This window comes from Rhinatrema bivittatum, chromosome 2 (assembly GCF_901001135.1).
Source record: "Rhinatrema bivittatum chromosome 2, aRhiBiv1.1, whole genome shotgun sequence".
Taxonomy (NCBI): Eukaryota; Metazoa; Chordata; class Amphibia; order Gymnophiona; family Rhinatrematidae; genus Rhinatrema; species Rhinatrema bivittatum.
The window spans coordinates 588923695-588940973 of NC_042616.1; the positions used below are offsets into that span (position 1 = coordinate 588923695).

Genomic DNA, 17279 nt, shown 5'->3' on the forward strand with positions numbered 1-17279 from the left:
TGTGAGACTGAGCATGTGAGAAGGAGAGAGAACCTGTGGGTGTGTTTGCCTTTGTGAAACTGAGCATCTGAGAGTGAGAAACAGCCAGAATGTGTGTGTACCTGTGAGAGTCCGAGCACAAGAGAGTGAGAGCCTCTGAGTGCTTGCCTGTGTGAGGCTGAACATGTGAAAATGAGAGGGAGACTGAATGTGTATGTGTGCGCACAAGACTGAACAAGAGCGAGTGAGAGACAGCCTGTGTGTATGTGTGAAACTGAGCATGTGAGATTGAGGGAGACAGTATGTGCATTTATGAGAGACACAAAGTTTGAGCAACAATCCCTCTCTCCTCTTGCTAATCCAAGACAACTCAGGGCACGATGAAATTAAAAGTTCCCAGGTATGGAGAGTAGTTTTAATTATTGGATTTTTGTGTCTGCTGTTTTGAAATGTTTTATTGGTGTTTGGAAGATTTTTATGAGTTAAGTGTTGGGAGTTACTGATGTGGTTTCCAGTTCAGTTTGTCTGTATATTTCTATTCATACTTACAGTTTTCTCTTTTTATTCTGTATTTTATGAGGACCTGTGTCTACAGCTTTGTTTAATCAAGTTTAAGATTAGATTTATATGCTTTATTGCTATTTTTATTTTATGAAAATTTGTTTTATTTTATAAATCAATTTAAATGTGTATGTTTTTTGTAATCCGTTTTGAACATGTTGGAATTAATGGAATAGAAATTGGTATTAACTAACTAACTAATAAATTCTGCAAGTATGACAGAGGTGAGGTATTCTGTCAGCGTGTAGTTTCTGTGTAGGGATCTACAGTAGCTTGGCTTGTTCTAGTTCCCTAATATGAGGTGTATTGGTATTTTAAGGCCTGGTGTAATATTAGCCCTTCTAATTTTTCATAAGGAGGATTGTTATCTTTTGCATGCTGGCAGCGAGTGTTGTTTTAGTATGGAGGTTTTACAATATATTATTGTTGTAATTCTTTTACTCATGACTTTCTGATTGTTAAGCCCACAATGAACACCTTACAATAAATAGGCCTAATACCATATGGGTTCCAAGTGTCTTTTTTTTTTTTAACTTTTTTGCAGGGTTTTATGGTTGACACCACAACAGTGCATGTAAATATAATATATATGCTGTAAGTGATTTTTTTTTCCTTAGATTGTACTTTTAATGTCATTTTTTTAATATAAAATCTATTATAAATGCATAATTTTTTATTGTGTGGGAGGGGAGGGTGCCCAAAGCTCTTAAGACAGACTTCTTCACCCACTGGACCCAGTAGGACACAGCTCTTGTTCTCCATTCCTGCTGGACCCCAGCAAGAAATGGCAATTCTCTGTCTCTTCCAGGCTAGTGATAACTGATTCTATCTTCCCTTGCCAGAACCGAAAGTGACAGCAGAAGAAAAAAGTTGGTGGCCCCATGGGGGACAGAGAATTCATGTACAAAAAATAATTTCTGTTCAGAGAGAGTACTTTTATCTTTCCCTTATGTCATTCTTAACAATAAAAGCAATACGGAGGCTTTTTTTTTTTTAGTTTAGCTGTGGATTGTTGTGCGCGGTGTGTCACACATGTGAGCATTTTTCATCAGGTGTGTCACGATGAGAAAAAGGTTGACCTCCAGAGAGCCTTAATTAGTTGCTTCAGTGTGATGAAAATTATAAATCTGTGAGGAAGGGAGAAGGAGCTATGGACTCAAGCGTCCATCTTGCCCGGGAGACATCACTTCTTCCATGAATATGTGTTTTAAATTCATTTTACAAAGTATGATTTGTGTTACTTGATCCTTTCCTTTGTCATTCGCCTTTGTACTCTCTCTAATGATGTGCAATTATAGTGCATTCATATTTGTACTCTCTCAGAAATATTGACTGTGCAATATAGTGTATTATGCTTAATTTGTTCATTGCTTAATAAGGTGTAGCTACTCTGATCCAAAACTACTTTAATGATCTCACTATTGTGAGATGCATATTGTTATTGACAGCAGTATGCTCTTGAAATTATTGAATTATGAAAGATTGAGCAAATGCAGGGCGGGATGTTACTACCAAAAGAAGATATGTATCTATATGTATATGTGTATTTATATCTACACACATACATCTAAAAACATTTTGCTCTGTCTTTGCTAGTATTTTATGAACATAATACACATTATTTCATTTGGATTGCACTAACTGATTTTTCCCTCAGAGATCTATATGGGTTTTGGCAAGAAGCCAATTGAACATACCTAATTTCTGCTCTATTAGTTTGAGATTTCTCTCCTGGTCATCTAGTTCCAGTTTCTTCTGCTTCATCTCTGGAGTATTAAGGTTCTCCAATTGCAGATCAAGTTCCTGTTTCACATTATTGGCTTTGATAACTGCTGATCTATACTGCTGAAGGAGATCTACACAAAGAAAAATAAAAGAATAAATTAAATCATAAAACCACTGGAAGATGTAATAGGAAAGCAAGAATGTGGGCTAAAATTGTAACAAGCAATGTCATTTACATTCCATATATTAGCTAATACATTTCTAACAAACACGTTTTGAGTACCTCATGGTAAAAGAAAAATCTTTCATTCTATACTGTATAGTGGGAAACAGACTGATTCTCTGAGCTAGTAAGGGACAGTATTTGATTTCCAATGCTAGAATTATTTGCTAATTTTAAGGTTGGTATTTGTTTTCCAGTGATAGAAATGTTTGTGTTGTGGGAAAATAATCTTTGATTCTCTGAGCTAGTAAAAGATCATATTTCTTTGCTGGTGTTTGAACTATGAGTTTGCAAAAGTCACTTACTTGATCTGAGAAGGTGAGAGTACTTGTTCCTGGGCATCTAATTACTAGTTAGATTCTCATCCTCCTACCCATCAGTCTCATTTTTTGGGTATCTAGATAATCACCCCTACTAGGAGGAAAGTCTTCAAATAAGTCAATCAGTCACTTAAAATAGTATTAAATTAATCCTGATTTTTAGTGTTTGACTAAATTTTAGTCCTGTTGCTCGTCATTCATTAATATTAATCACCCAGTTTTCAAATTTAAAAACCGTAGATTTTAAAAGACATCAAATAAATTGAAAAACCCTAATCACATTTAGCAACCATTAAATAGAAACATATCTATGCCTTACCAGCCTTTAAGAGTTTATCAGTTCAACAAAATAAGTTGCAAACAGAAGCCCAGCAGCAAAATGGGGCTATCCAGTCTTTTGCCACATGTATGATGATTTCTTTTTAAATTTTCTGTTTATTAAGCTTTTCATTTATATAAGTAAAAAAAAAGAAAGAAAGAAAGAAAGAAAATCACAGGCAAAACAATCAAGAATACACAATAAATCATGTCCTATTCTTGATCTAGTCTATATTATTTAGGGGACCTTCAAAATAAAAAGGAAAGAAAACAAAGAAAATTCTTGTAAGGGATAATATGTCTACCTGTATATTTCATTACACATCAGATTTATCTCTGTTGAAAGTTTCAAGATGAGATGGGTGCACAAACACAAAATTATTCTTATCATAACTAATCTCTCTGTCTAAGTTGCAAAGACCGTTTCCTACGAAGTTGGGTAATGTGAGATACATCAGGAAAAACTTGAACTCTATAACCACAAATGTTGAGATTACTTACCTGATAATCTCCTTTTCCTTAGTGTAGACAGATGGACTCAGAACAAATGGGTATAGTATGCTCGTGCTAGCAGTTGGAGACGGATCTGACGTCAGCACGGGTGTATATATACCCCCACAGGAAGCGCAGCAACTTAGTAATCTTCCTTGCAAAAGCTGTTATGGATGTGTGTACTGACGCTCAGTGAAATAGTGAAAACAGGATTCCCCTGACCGATTGACAGTAGCTGGAGACCGCCAGCATTTCCAACCGGAAGGCGTGAACACCTGGTAGAGTGTACGCTCTTATGGAAACAGATGACATGGCGTACCTTAAATCGGTGAAACCCATGTGCGCAGGCAGCTGGGCGGGATGCTGAGTCCATCTGTCTACACTAAGGAAAAGGAGATTATCAGTAAGTAATCTCAACATTTCCTGGCGTGTAGCCAGATGGACTCAGAACAAATGGGATGTACAAAAGCTTTACTCTCAGCCTGGGCGGGAGGCTGCCTGAGGACCATGTAGTACCGCCCTCGCAAAGGCCGAGTCCTCCCTGGCCTGGACATCCAGACGGTAGAACCTGGAAAAGGTATGGAGGGAGGACCACGTCGCCGCTTTACAGATTTCTGCAGGCGACAGCATCCTGGATTCTGCCCAGGATGCCGCTTGTGCTCTGGTAGAATGAGCCTTGACTTGTAGAGGCGGAGACTTCCCCGCCTCCACGTAAGCTGCTCTGATGACTTCTTTAATCCAGCGGGCGATGGTGGGCCGAGAGGTCGCTTCCCCTTGTCATTTCCCGCTGTGCAGGACGAACAGGTGGTCCGTCCTTAGTACTTCTTGTGTCATTTCCAGATATCTGGGCAGTAGTCTGCCTATGTCGAGATGGCGCAGCAAACGCCCTTCTTCAGATTTCTTCAAACCCGCCGTGGTAGGCAAGGATATAGTTTGGTTAAGGTGGAACTGTGAGACCACTTTAGGGAGAAAGGAGGGAACCGTGAGAAGATGGATAGCCTCTGGAGTGATTTTCAGAAAGGGATCCCGGCAGGACAGTGCTTGTAGCTCTGAGACGCGGCGTGCGGAACACACCGCCAATAGGAATACCACCTTCAAGGTAAGAGAACTGAGAGACAGGCCCCGAAGGGGTCTGAAGGTGGATCCCGCGAGGAAATCCAAAACAAGATTGAGGTTCCATAAGGGCACAGGCCACTTCAGTGGCAGACGAATATGCTTGACTCCTTTCAGGAAACGAGAAACATCTGGGTGCTTGGCAATGGTCTTGCCATCCCTCCTGGGACCATAGCAAGACAGCGCAGCCACCTGAACCTTGATGGAGCTGAGGGAGAGACCCTTCTGAAGTCCATCTTGCAGGAAATCCAACACAATAGGGATTGTAGTCGCATGTGGATTGGAGCCATGAGTGTCGCACCATGCTTCAAATACTCTCCAGATCCTTACGTAGGTGAGGGATGTGGAAAACTTGCGAGCTCGGAGGAGCGTATCTACCACGGGCTCTGAGTAACCTCTTTTCTTCAGTCTAGCCCTCTCAATGGCCAGACCGTAAGAGAGAATTGAGCGGGATCCTCGTGGAGGATGGGACCATGACGTAGAAGGTCCCGGAGAGGAGGCAGGGGAAGAGGTTCCCCTGCCAGTAGTCTTCTCATGTCCGCGTACCAGGGTCTTCTTGGCCAGTCTGGTGCCACTAGAAGAACTAGGCCCCGGTGCTTCTGAATCTTGTGGATGATGGCGCCCAGCAGAGGCCACGGAGGAAAGGTGTATAGCAGAGTCCCTGGAGGCCATGGCTGAACCAGGGCATCGATTCCGTATGAGAACGGGTCGCGCTTGCGGCTGAAGTATCTGGGTACTTGAGCGTTGGACTTGTCCGCCAGTAGATCCATGTCCGGAATCCCCCAGTGATCCACAATCATCTGGAAGGCTGTGGGTGACAGCTGCCACTCTCCCGGATTTAGGCTTTCTCTGCTGAGGAAGTCTGCCGTGGTATTGTCCTTCCCGGCAATATGGACGGCAGAGATGTCCTGCAGATTCGCCTCTGCCCAAGCCATCAGTGGGGTGATCTCCAGAGATACTTGACGGCTTCTGGTTCCGCCCTGACGGTTGATGTATGCCACCGTGGTGACGTTGTCGTACATCACTCTGACTGCTCTGTTCTTCAGTCTGTGAGCAAATCGAAGGCATGCCAATCGGACTGCCCGGGCCTCTAGACGGTTGATGTTCCACGCTGACTCTTCTCTGTTCCACCGCCCTTGTGCGGTGAGTTCTTCGCAGTGTGCTCCCCAGCCACTCAGGCTGGCATCTGTGGTGAGCAAAGTCCACGTGGGTGATGACATCTTCGACCCCCTGCTCATGTGGTTGGACTGCAACCACCACTGCAACTGGGTCTGCCCTCTGGCTGGTAGATGAAGGTGCGTGGAAAGTTCCGTAGACGGGGGCTCCAGCGAGAGAGCAGGGAGTGTTGTAGAGGTCTCATATGGGCCCTCGCCCAAGGTACCACTTCCAGGGTGGATGCCATGAGACCAAGAACCTGCAGATAATCCCAAGCTATGGGCCGACTGGCTCCCATCAAATACTGGATAGCTGCTGAAGTTTCAACTTTCTCTTGGCAGTGAGACTGACTGTGTCTGCCCGGGTGTCGAACTGTACTCCCAGGTATTCCAGTGACTGGGAAGGCTGTAGGCAGCTCTTGCTGAGGTTGATTACCCAGCCCAAGCTTTCCAGAAGGGCGATCACTCTGTCGGTTGTCCGAAGGCTCTCCTCTCGAGATTTCGCCCTGATCAGCCAGTCGTCTAGATAGGGATGGACCAGAATTCCTTCCTGCCTGAGTGCCGCTGCTACCACTACGACCACCTTGGTGAAGGTCCGCGGTGACGTGGCCAACCCGAAGGGCAGAGCCCGAATCTGGAAGTGGTGTCCTAGAACCTTGAAGCGTAGGTAGCGCTGATGATCCGGATGGATCGGGATATGCAGGTAGGCTTCTGACAGGTCTAATGCCATGAGGAACTCTCCTGGCTGTACTGCGGTCTTGACGGAACGCAGAGTTTCCATGCGAAACCTCGGGACCCTTAAGTATCGATTGACCGACTTGAGGTCCAGTACGGGCCGAAAGGTGCCCCCTTTCTTGGGTACCATGAAATAAATGGAATAGTGTCCAGAATTCACTTCCCAGGCAGGTACTGGGATGATGGCTTTCAAGGACAGGAGCCTCGCCAGGGTAGCTTCCAATGCTGCCTTCTTGTGTGTGGGACAGGAAGATTCCATAAACTTGTCCGGAGGGAGATGATGAAAATCCAGATAATACCCCTCTCGGATGATGGCGAGGACCCACTGGTCCGACGTAATCTCGACCCATCTGGGGTAGAAGAGAGTTAACCTGCCCCCTATGGCTCCGTCCCCCAGATGGATCGGCAGACTCTCATTGTGAGGCGCGGCCGGGACCGGAGCCCGGGCCTGCTCCCCTCTTGCGCTGCTTGGTCCGAAAGGACTGTTTCCTGGCCTGAGGACGAGGTGCCTGGTAGCGACTCCTGTAGGGAATGAAGCGCTGAGAGCTTCTACCCCTGGAGGTCCTTGGAAAGGCGCGCTGATTCCTTCCGACCCGGTCTTCCGGCAGTCGAGGTACTGGAGAAGCGCCCCATGTGCTGGCCAGTTTATCAAGGTCACTGCCAAAGAGGAAAGAGCCCTTAAAGGGCAATCTGGTGAGGCATGTCTTTGAAGGTGCATCAGCTGACTATCTCCGGATCCAGAGCTGCCTCCTAGCGGCTACGGAGGATGAGATCCCCTTAGCTGTTGTCCGGACCAGGTCTGATGCAGCATCCGTAAGGAACGAAAGAGCTGACTCCATGTCAGCTGCTGGAGCGTTGTTCCTAACCTGTGACAAACAGGCACGCGTCACCACTGTGCAGCAGGTCGCGATCCGCAAAGATAGAGCTGCCACCTCAAAGGTCTGTTTCAGAATGGCGTCCAGTCGCCGGTCATGAGGCTCCTTGAGGGCCGTCCCCCCTTCAACTGGAATGGTAGTGCGCTTGACCACAGCGCTAATCAAGGCATCCACCTGAGAGCACGCCAGCAGGTCCTGAATAGCTGGTGCCAATTGGTACATGCCCGTCAGGGCCCGGCCCCCTTTAAAGGAAGCTGCTGGTGCTGCCCATTCTAAATCTATCAGTTGTTGTGCCGCTTGCAAGAATGGAAAATGGCGGGCTGTAGGACGAAGACCTTCCAGCACGGGGTTCTGCGCAGAGGGTACCGTAGCGCTGGGACCTGTAACATCCAACTCCGCCAGACACTGAGACACTAGGTCGGAGAGATCCTCCTTAGGGAAGAACCGCCTCATGGTTCTATATGGCTCAATCCCTGGGGGAAGTTCCCCCTCGTCCGGGAGTTCGGACTCATCCGGTGAAACCTCCTCGTCTGACTGATCTGGACTGTCCAGCGGCGGGAGGACCCGCTCATGATAAGGGCGTGAGGGTCCAGGAACAGGATCCGCAGGAGCCGCCACCGCAGCGGCAGCCGCAGCAGCCGCCGCAGTCGCAGCCACCGCAGGTACAACAGGGACAGCAGGGCCTGGACGGGAAGCCGTCTGCATCTGTACAAAGGCATGAATCCCCTTAAAGAGATCCACCCAGGAAATGGAAGCAGCCTCTAATCGCCGGGGTACAAGATCCCCCGGGATTCCCGATTGGTCGAGACTGCCCGCTAAATCCGGGGTAGCCCCTGGGGAACTGTCAGCAAATCTTGGCTGAGACTGGTCCTGGCCCGAGGGTCCCACGGCCTCCTCACATTGGGCACATAGGGAGTCTGGCTCTTCACTGTGCGTGGCTCTAAGCTGGCAGGCAGAGCAGAGGCCAAGGGCTTTAATGCCTGAGGCAGGCGGCGCCGCCGCGGAAGACGCTGAGGCGTTCTGTTCCATGGAAAACTATGCGCTGAATGAGAAGCGGCAATAATATATGCTTAATAGAACAGGCGCACAATAATAATAATATGCGGCAGCAATATGTGCTTAATACAACAGGCGCACAATAATAATAATATGCGGCAGCAATATGCGCTTAATACAACAGGCGCACAATAATAATAATATGCGGCAGCAATATGCGCTTAATACAATAGGCGCACAAAAATAATAATATGTGGCAGCAATATGCGCTTAATACAATAGGTGCACAAAAATAATAATATGCAATACGTTCTCGGCAATAGGCGGCCATGAAAGCAGCTCAATTGGATGCAATATGCTCTCAGCAATATGCAGGTAGCAATACACGCTCAATGGCAGGTAATAGGCTCTCAGCAATAAGCGTCTAGCAATACACGCTCAATGGTATGCAATAGGCTCTTAGCAGGAAGCGGTTAGTAATACACGCTAAATGGCATTCAATAGGCACTCAGCAATAAGCCGTTAGCAATACACGCTCAATGGCATTCAATAGGCTCTCAGCAATATGCGGTTAGCAATACACGCTCAATGGCATTCAATAGGCACTCAGCAATATGCGGTTAGCAATACACACTCAATGGCATTTAATATGCGCTCAGCGATAGGTGGTTAGCAATACACGCTCAGTGGCATTCAATATGCTCAGCAATAAGGCAATATGCGCACAAGGAGGAATAGAGCCGCGCCTATTACGGGCGCTCAATACCTGAACTAGGCCCACAAAAATGGCGCCCTCCACGGCGTGCCACGCCGCCGATCCTCTGTTCCTCGGAGACCAGAAATAAGAGATGTACGCCTTACCTGATCCTCGGCGCTTCCCGGCTGGAACCCGGGCAGTCTCCGGCTGCGGGGGGAGAGGGCAAGTACCTTCACCGCCGCGTTTGAGGATATGCACCTGCTGCCTCGTCCACGCCGGGACCGAGGTGCCTCGTAAGCCTCACCCGAACCTCGCCCGGGGGCTGTGTCCCTGCCGCGATTTGGCCACCGGACCGAGGACTTAAACCTCCGGGGGATCACGGAAATCACCCCGGGAAACTCTACTGGGGGAGGGACTGTAGGGTATCACCGCAGGAGTGCGGGGCTTGATGCTGTAGAAGTTGTAGTAAGTAGAAAGTAGAAAATAGAAAGTAGATTTGGAAAACACGCTCAGCAAGCGTGCAGGCACTCCAAACTGCTTTGGAGACGGAAATTACTAAGTTGCTACGCTTCCTGTGGGGCTATATATACCCCGTGCTGACGTCAGATCCGTCTCCAACTGCTAGCACGCGGATACTATACCCATTCGTTCTGAGTCCATCTGGCTACACGCCAGGAAACTTTTTTTTTTTTACTTCAGAGAAGTGTTCCGCTGAGGAGAAGAGCTCCGCATTCAGTTAGGTGTGCGGAAGAAAAAACGGACTAAGGAGGATGGGGGAAGCAGGGGAGGGATTCAAGCAGGCACATTACACTGAAAGACTCTGTGTTCTAAGAGAGCTCTGCCACCTACCCGCCTGGAGGACATCCCAGACAGCATGGCTAATTCATGCTGCTTATCTACGGGAAAAATGGTGGTATGAAGTGTTTCTCTTTGGATTGTCTGAGTACGGGATGTCTGTGACTGTAATGTGATCTATTTGCATATGGTGTGTCTGGTTATGGGGTGTCTACATTTTTCTATGTGACTGATGTAATGTGGTAGCTCTCTCTGTGTCTGGGCATGGTTTTATGTATTTGCCCCTTAGTGTGTCATTAACTGGATGTAATGTGACATATGGTCTGTCTGTTGTAATGTGTATTTCTCTGCGTAGGGTGATATAGCGGTGGCCATTTGGGTGTGCTGTGTTTCTACTTGGGCCTGTCTGCCTGTGTCTCTCTGTCTAGTGGTCTGTTTGGGTATGGGTTGTGTGTGTCTACCTGGTTGTGTGGTGTCTTAGTCTTTCTAACTGTTGTGTATCTATGTGGATGGATGTGGCTTATCTGTCTATGAGAAAGTATGGAACATGTTTGGGTGTGGTGTTTCTCTGTTTATCTCTCTGCCTCTGGGTGTGCAGTATCTGTGCAAGGATGTGGGATGCCACACTGGGTCAGACCAAGGGCCCATCAAGCCCAGCACCCTGCCTCCAACAGTGGCCAATCATTTGTGAAGTTAGTGAGGTACAAATTTTAAACTGAATTGCATTCAAAAATATTTCTTCCTCCATGATCGCATGGAGGATATTTGTTTTTTATACAATTCTGATGAGAATCTCCCATCGTATCGCTTTTTGCAGTCCGTGCACCTGACTCTGTTCATTACATTTTGTTTAACAGGTTTTGTGAGAGATTCTATGAACAATGGACTCTTTCAAATTGTTTGAATGCACACAAATATTAAGGTAACTTTGTATGTGGAGCAGCAAGTGACTTGGGTATTAACATTGTATCACTGAGCACAACTTTTCTTGTGTCACAATACTTTCATATGCTTTCATTATTCATTAAGATTTTATATTATCCTAATTTTAGACATGTATGCATCATTTTTTCAATTTTAAAGTTTTGTATCTATCTTTTATCCAAGATTTTTATCACAAAAAAATAGCTAGTATAATTATTCTAATATATGAGCTTTACTTTATCACAATAGAGTATGTACATTCAAGGATTACATCAAGTTGTTCTGTTCTCCCTCCCATACAGGATTTTGATCAATTTGTGGTATCAATATAACAAACTGTGTTATATGAGAAATTCACATTGGAACAGGTACCCACACTAATGGTCTTTTCATTCAATTGTATTCACGTCCACTGATTTATTAGGCACATATATTTTCTATCTATTTACTTGCAAGCATTGATGTTTTACCGCGTGCATATTAAAGAGATATTATTTTTGTATTTATTTCTATGTATATATTACTTATAGTTAATTGATTGTTTTCACACTTATTTTTTTAGGATTTTGTATGTCCTTTGACATTTTATATGTATTTACACATATTCAAGCTTGTCCAAAATTTTTATATAAGTGTGTTTTTTAAGTTATTGTCATTTTATTATTGTATTATTTTTCACAGTAGCCCCTGAGGCAGCTCAGTTATGAGTGAAACTTGCCTAGAGTCAGTCATTTTCCATTAAAGAATCCCTTACCACACCGATCCTTTCTTTTGTCCTGCTTTTCTGCAACACTGAACATGTGACCATCACGGGGCTAAATGTAAACATGCACTCTGCATCCACAGGAATCCCCTTAACCCCCAGCAATGAGTGCAGAGCAGATCTAGGGCATTACCCTGTACAACTCGCCATACAAAAAAGATATTCTGGTTCTGATGCCATCCCAGTAAAAGCAAAACAAACTCCTTTTACTACCAGGTAAAATAGCCTTCCTTATGAAAAGAAAGTAATCTACCACTAATGCATATCCTATTGAGAAAACACAACAAATAAGATTGATACAAATGCCTACATGCTAGTTAAATACCTCACCTTGGTCACACACCCTTCACCAAGTACAGAAAAACCACAAATTATAAATATGGAGACAGAAACTGGAATGGAAAACCAAAAAGGCCACTCTGCATGCAGTGCGAACCTGGAGAAATGGAAAGAGAAATATAGTACCTAACAGGATTTGCAATAATGCACACAAACTAACCCGCACAAAGTTACACCTGTATTATGGAACACACTAAAACGATGTACCTACAAATGTTGGTAAAAAAAACCCCCTTTAAATAAATAAAAAAAGTAATAATCCTATCTAAGAAATACAACTATTAAACCAGGCCCTAAACACGAATACATTTCCTATTGGGAAAACAGAATAAGCCAAGCTGCTACAGAGCCCCACACAGAAATAATTGTAAAGCAATACTAAAAATGTTACAAAACAGCTGCTGAACAAAATAATATCCAACAATTAAAAACTCATAACAATTATTAAAACATGTCCAAATATCAATAAAATATTTCAAAACAGCAGACATCGCATAATACCCAATAATTAAAATGGCAGTCAATCAAGAAAAATAAATTAAAAAAGCCACCTTTACTTACCCTCTCCAGCAACTCTCCTACTCCTTTCCCTTCCAGGCCAATAGCACTCACCAGAAGCAGCAAGGGCTGCTGAAGCTCTGTCCTCACAGTCCTCTTCCTTAGTGCCCACAACCAGTCACTCACACACACACACACACAACCCTCCAATTAGACCCCACGACCAGTCTCTGTCTCTCTCACACCAGTCATCTTCCTGACCAGTCTCTCAATCACACACATGGTCTCATATACAAGCTCTCGATCACACACAAATGCTCTAGCACCCATTCACACCAGCTCTTACCCAGGCTTCCATTCACACCCACACACACAAGCTCTCACCCATGCATCCATTCATACCCACAGACACAAGCTCTAACTCATGCATTCATTCACACCCCCCCACACACACAAGCTCTCACCCAAGCACCCATTCACACCAACTCTCACCCAGGCTTCCATTCACACCCACACATACAAGCTCTCACCCAAGCACCCATTCACACCTGCTCTCACCCAGACTCTCACCCAAGCACCCATTCACACCTGCTCTCACCCAGGCTTCCATTCACACCCAAACACACAAGTTCTCACCCAAGCACCCATTCACACCAGCCTTCACCCATGCATCCATTCACACACAGACACACCAGCTCTCACCCAAGCACCCATTCACACCTGCTCTCACCCAGGCTTCCATTCACACCCACACACACAAGTTCTCACCCAAGCACCCATTCACACCAGCCTTCACCCATGCATCCATTCATACACTGACACCCAGGCTCTCACCCAAGCACCTGCTCTCACTCAGGCTCTCACCCAAGCACCCATTCATACCTGCTCTCACCCAGGCTTCCATTCATACCCACACACATAAGCTCTCACCCAAGCACCCATTCACACCAGCCTTCACCCATGCATCCATTCACACACAGACACACCAACTCTCACCCAGGCACTCATTCACACACAGATACACCAGCTCTCACCCAGGCACTCATTCACATGCAGACATACCCGCTCTCACCAAAAACGTATTCTTTCTTCACTGCAGGGATGGGCTCCAGGTCTGCCGCGGCTTTATTCCGGCAGGCCTTCTTTTTGCGCCACCATGGGAATGGGCTCCCGTGGTGGCCTCGTTTGGGGTCAGGTTTCCTCTTCCCTGCTACGGGCTGTGGCGGCCTTGCTTCGTCGGCATCGGGTTTCCTCTTTGCCACCACGGGGATGGGCTCCCGTGGTAGCCTCGGTCGGGGTCGGGTTTCCTCTTTGCCGCCATGGACTGTGGCGGCCTTGCTTCGTCGGCGTCGGGTTTCCTCTTCGCCACCATGGGCTGTGACGGCCTTGCTTCGTTGGAGTTCGAAACTGCTATTTCTCCCATCCCACCCCTGGGCTAGGTGATGCCTGCCTCACCGGCCAATCAAAGGCTTTCTCCCTTCTTCCTACTCCCACTGGTAGGTAGAAGGGAGGAGGTTTCCGATTGGCCTGCGTGGGGGCAGGCAGAATGAAGGCGGCTTCCCACTGGGCAATGGGGGTAGGAAGAAAGGAGGCTTCTAATTGGCCCGCAGGGGCTGGAAAAAGGGAGAAGGGAAGTGCAATGAGCAGTGGGACACTGGGAGACACGACACACCTGATGGTGTTTGGCGACACACTAGTGTGTTGCGACACACCGGTTGAGAAGCACTGAGTTAGGGCACCCCAACAGAGAGGTTCCAATAATAAGAAAAGTAGTCCACGTACCTACAATTAAAAACTCATCTGAGCTAAAAGATTCCATTTATCCCTGTCAACTGAAAAGTAGAATGTTAATACAAACAAAACACACACTTTGAAATGTTTGCATGCTAACGCCAGAAGTCTAAGAAGTAAGATGGGAGAGAGAGTATATAGCAGTAAATGACACAGACAACTAGCATCTCAGAGACATAGTAGAAAGAGGATAACCAATGGGATAGTGCTATATCAAAGTAAAAATTCTATCGCAATGATAGAGAGCAGTAACTTGGTGGCAGGGGGGTGGCTTTATGTCCGGGATGCCATAGAGTCGGACAGGATAAAGATCCTGCAAGAGACTAAATGAACAATTAAGAACATAAGAACATGCCATACTGGGTCAGACCAAGGGTCCATCAAGCCCAGCATCCTGTTTCTAACAGTGGCCAATCCAGGCCATAAGAACCTGGCAAGTACCCAAAAACTAAGTCTATTTCATGTTACCATTGCTAATGGCAGTGGCTATTCTCTAAGTGAACTTAATAGCAGGTAATGGACTTCTCCTCCAAGAACTTATCCAATCCTTTTTTAAACACAGTTATACTAACTGCACTAACCACATCCTCTGGCAACAAATTCCAGAGTTTAATTGTGCGTTGAGTAAAAAAGAACTTTCTCCGATTAGTTTTAAATGTGCCCCATGCTAACTTCATGGAGTGCCCCCTAGTCTTTCTACTATCCGAAAGAGTAAATAACCGATTCACATCTACCCGTTCTAGACCTCTCATGATTTTAAACACCTCTATCATATCCCCCCCTCAGTCGTCTCTTCTCCAAGCTGAAAAGTCCTAACCTCTTTAGTCTTTCCTCATAGGGGAGCTGTTCCATTCCCCTTATCATTTTGGTAGCCCTTCTCTGTACCTTCTCCATCGCAATTATATCTTTTTTGAGATGCGGCGACCAGAATTGTACACAGTATTCAAGGTGCGGTCTCACCATGGAGCGATACAGAGGCATTATGACATTTTCCGTTTTATTCACCATTCCCTTTCTAATAATTCCCAACATTCTGTTTGCTTTTTTGACTGCCGCAGCACACTGTACCGACGATTTCAATGTGTTATCCACTATGACACCTAGATCTCTTTCTTGGGTTGCAGCACCTAATATGGAACCCAACATTGTGTAATTATAGCATGGGTTATTTTTCCCTATATGCATCACTTTGCACTTCTCCACATTAAATTTCATCTGCCATTTGGATGCCCAATTTTCTAGTCTCACAAGGTCTTCCTGTAATTTATCACAATCTGCTTGTGATTTAACTACTCTGAACAATTTTGTGTCATCTGCAAATTTGATTATCTGACTCATCATATTTCTTTCCAGATCATTTATAAATATATTGAAAAGTAAGGGTCCCAATACAGATCCCTGAGGCACTCCACTGTCCACTCCCACTATGAAAATTGCCCATTTAATCCTACTCTCTGTTTCCTGTCTTTTAGCCAGTTTGCAATCCACGAAAGGACATTGCCACCTATCCCATGACTTTTTACTTTTCCTAGAAGCCTCTCATGAGGAACTTTGTCAAACGCCTTCTGAAAATCCAAGTATACTATATCTACCGGTTCACCTTTATCCACATGTTTATTAACTCCTTCAAAAAAGTGAAGCAGATTTGTGAGGCAAGACTTGCCCTGGGTAAAGCCATGCTGACTTTGTTCCATTAAACCATGTCTTTCTATCGGGCGGATTTAAAATGCCCTGCTCGCGTAAATCTGCCCAAGGGAAGTCTTGCCTCACAAATCTCCTACATTTTTTGAAGGGGTAAATAAACATGTGAACAAAGGTGAACTGGTAAATGTGGTGTATTTGGATTTTCAGAAGGCATTCAACAAAGTCCTGCATGAGCGGCTTCTAAGAAAACTAAAAAGTCATGGGCTAGGAGGCGATGTCCTTTTGTGGCTTGCAAACTGGTTAAAAGACAAGAAACAGAGAGAAGGATCAAATGGTCTGATTTCATACTGGAAAAAGGTAAACAGTGGAGTGCCTCAGGGATCTGTACTTGGACTGGTGCTTTTTAATATATTTATAAATGATCTGGAAAGGAGCACGAATGAGGTGATCAAATTTACCGATGAGTTAAAATTATGCAGAGTAGTTAAATCTCAAGCAGATTGTGATAAATTGCAGGAGGACCTTGTGAGACTACAAGATTGGGCTTCCAAATGGCAGATGAAATTGAATGTGGATGAGTGCAAGGTGAGGCATATAGGTAAAAATAACCCTTGCTGTAGTTATATGATGTTAGGTTCTATCTTAGGAGTTACCACCCAGAAAAGAGATCTCGGCGTCATAGTGGATAATACATTGAAATTGTTGGCTCATTGTGCTCTGGCGGTCAAAAAGCAAACAGATTGTTAGGAGTTATTAGGAAGGAAATGACGAATAAAACAGTGGATGTCATAATGCCTCTGTATTGCTCCATGTTAAGACCGCATCTTGAATAATGTGGTGCAATTCTGGTCATCGCATCTCAAAAAAGATATATTTTATTTATTTAGAAATTTTAGATACCGTCGTTCCAAAAGAAGATCACAATGTTTACAAAAGCAATATTCACATTTTAGGTCAGCATATCAAAGCATGTTAACTAGATTATTAAAATCGTCACTGAGTTGTCTTAGTACTCTTTACATCTCTTAATGTCATTCTTTCATCAGCCAATGTCCATATATTTTCTGGCATTTGTTATTTTACGTTACCCTGTTTCCCCGAAAATAAGACAGTGTCTTATATTAATTTTTGCTACCAAAGATGCACTAGGCCTTATTTTCAGGGGATGTCTTATTTTTCCATGAAGAAGAATTCACATACCGGTATATTGTTGAACGAAAAAATGAACTCGCTCCTCGAGGGCCTGCTCTCCCTGCCTCAGTGCCTGTATTCAACTACTTCTGCCTGCTGGGATCATTTTTAACTTGCTTCCTTTGCTCCATTGGGAAAAACTGAAA

General features: G+C 45.0%; 1 protein-coding gene across 1 annotated transcript in view; it reads right to left on the minus strand.

Moving 5' to 3' along the window:
- Positions 1-17279, minus strand: part of SMCHD1 (structural maintenance of chromosomes flexible hinge domain containing 1) — a 1156633-nt gene that overhangs the window by 36312 nt on the left and 1103042 nt on the right. The window contains 1 exon segment of the mRNA XM_029591083.1: positions 2238-2396. Coding sequence (XP_029446943.1) covers positions 2238-2396 — 159 coding nt within the window.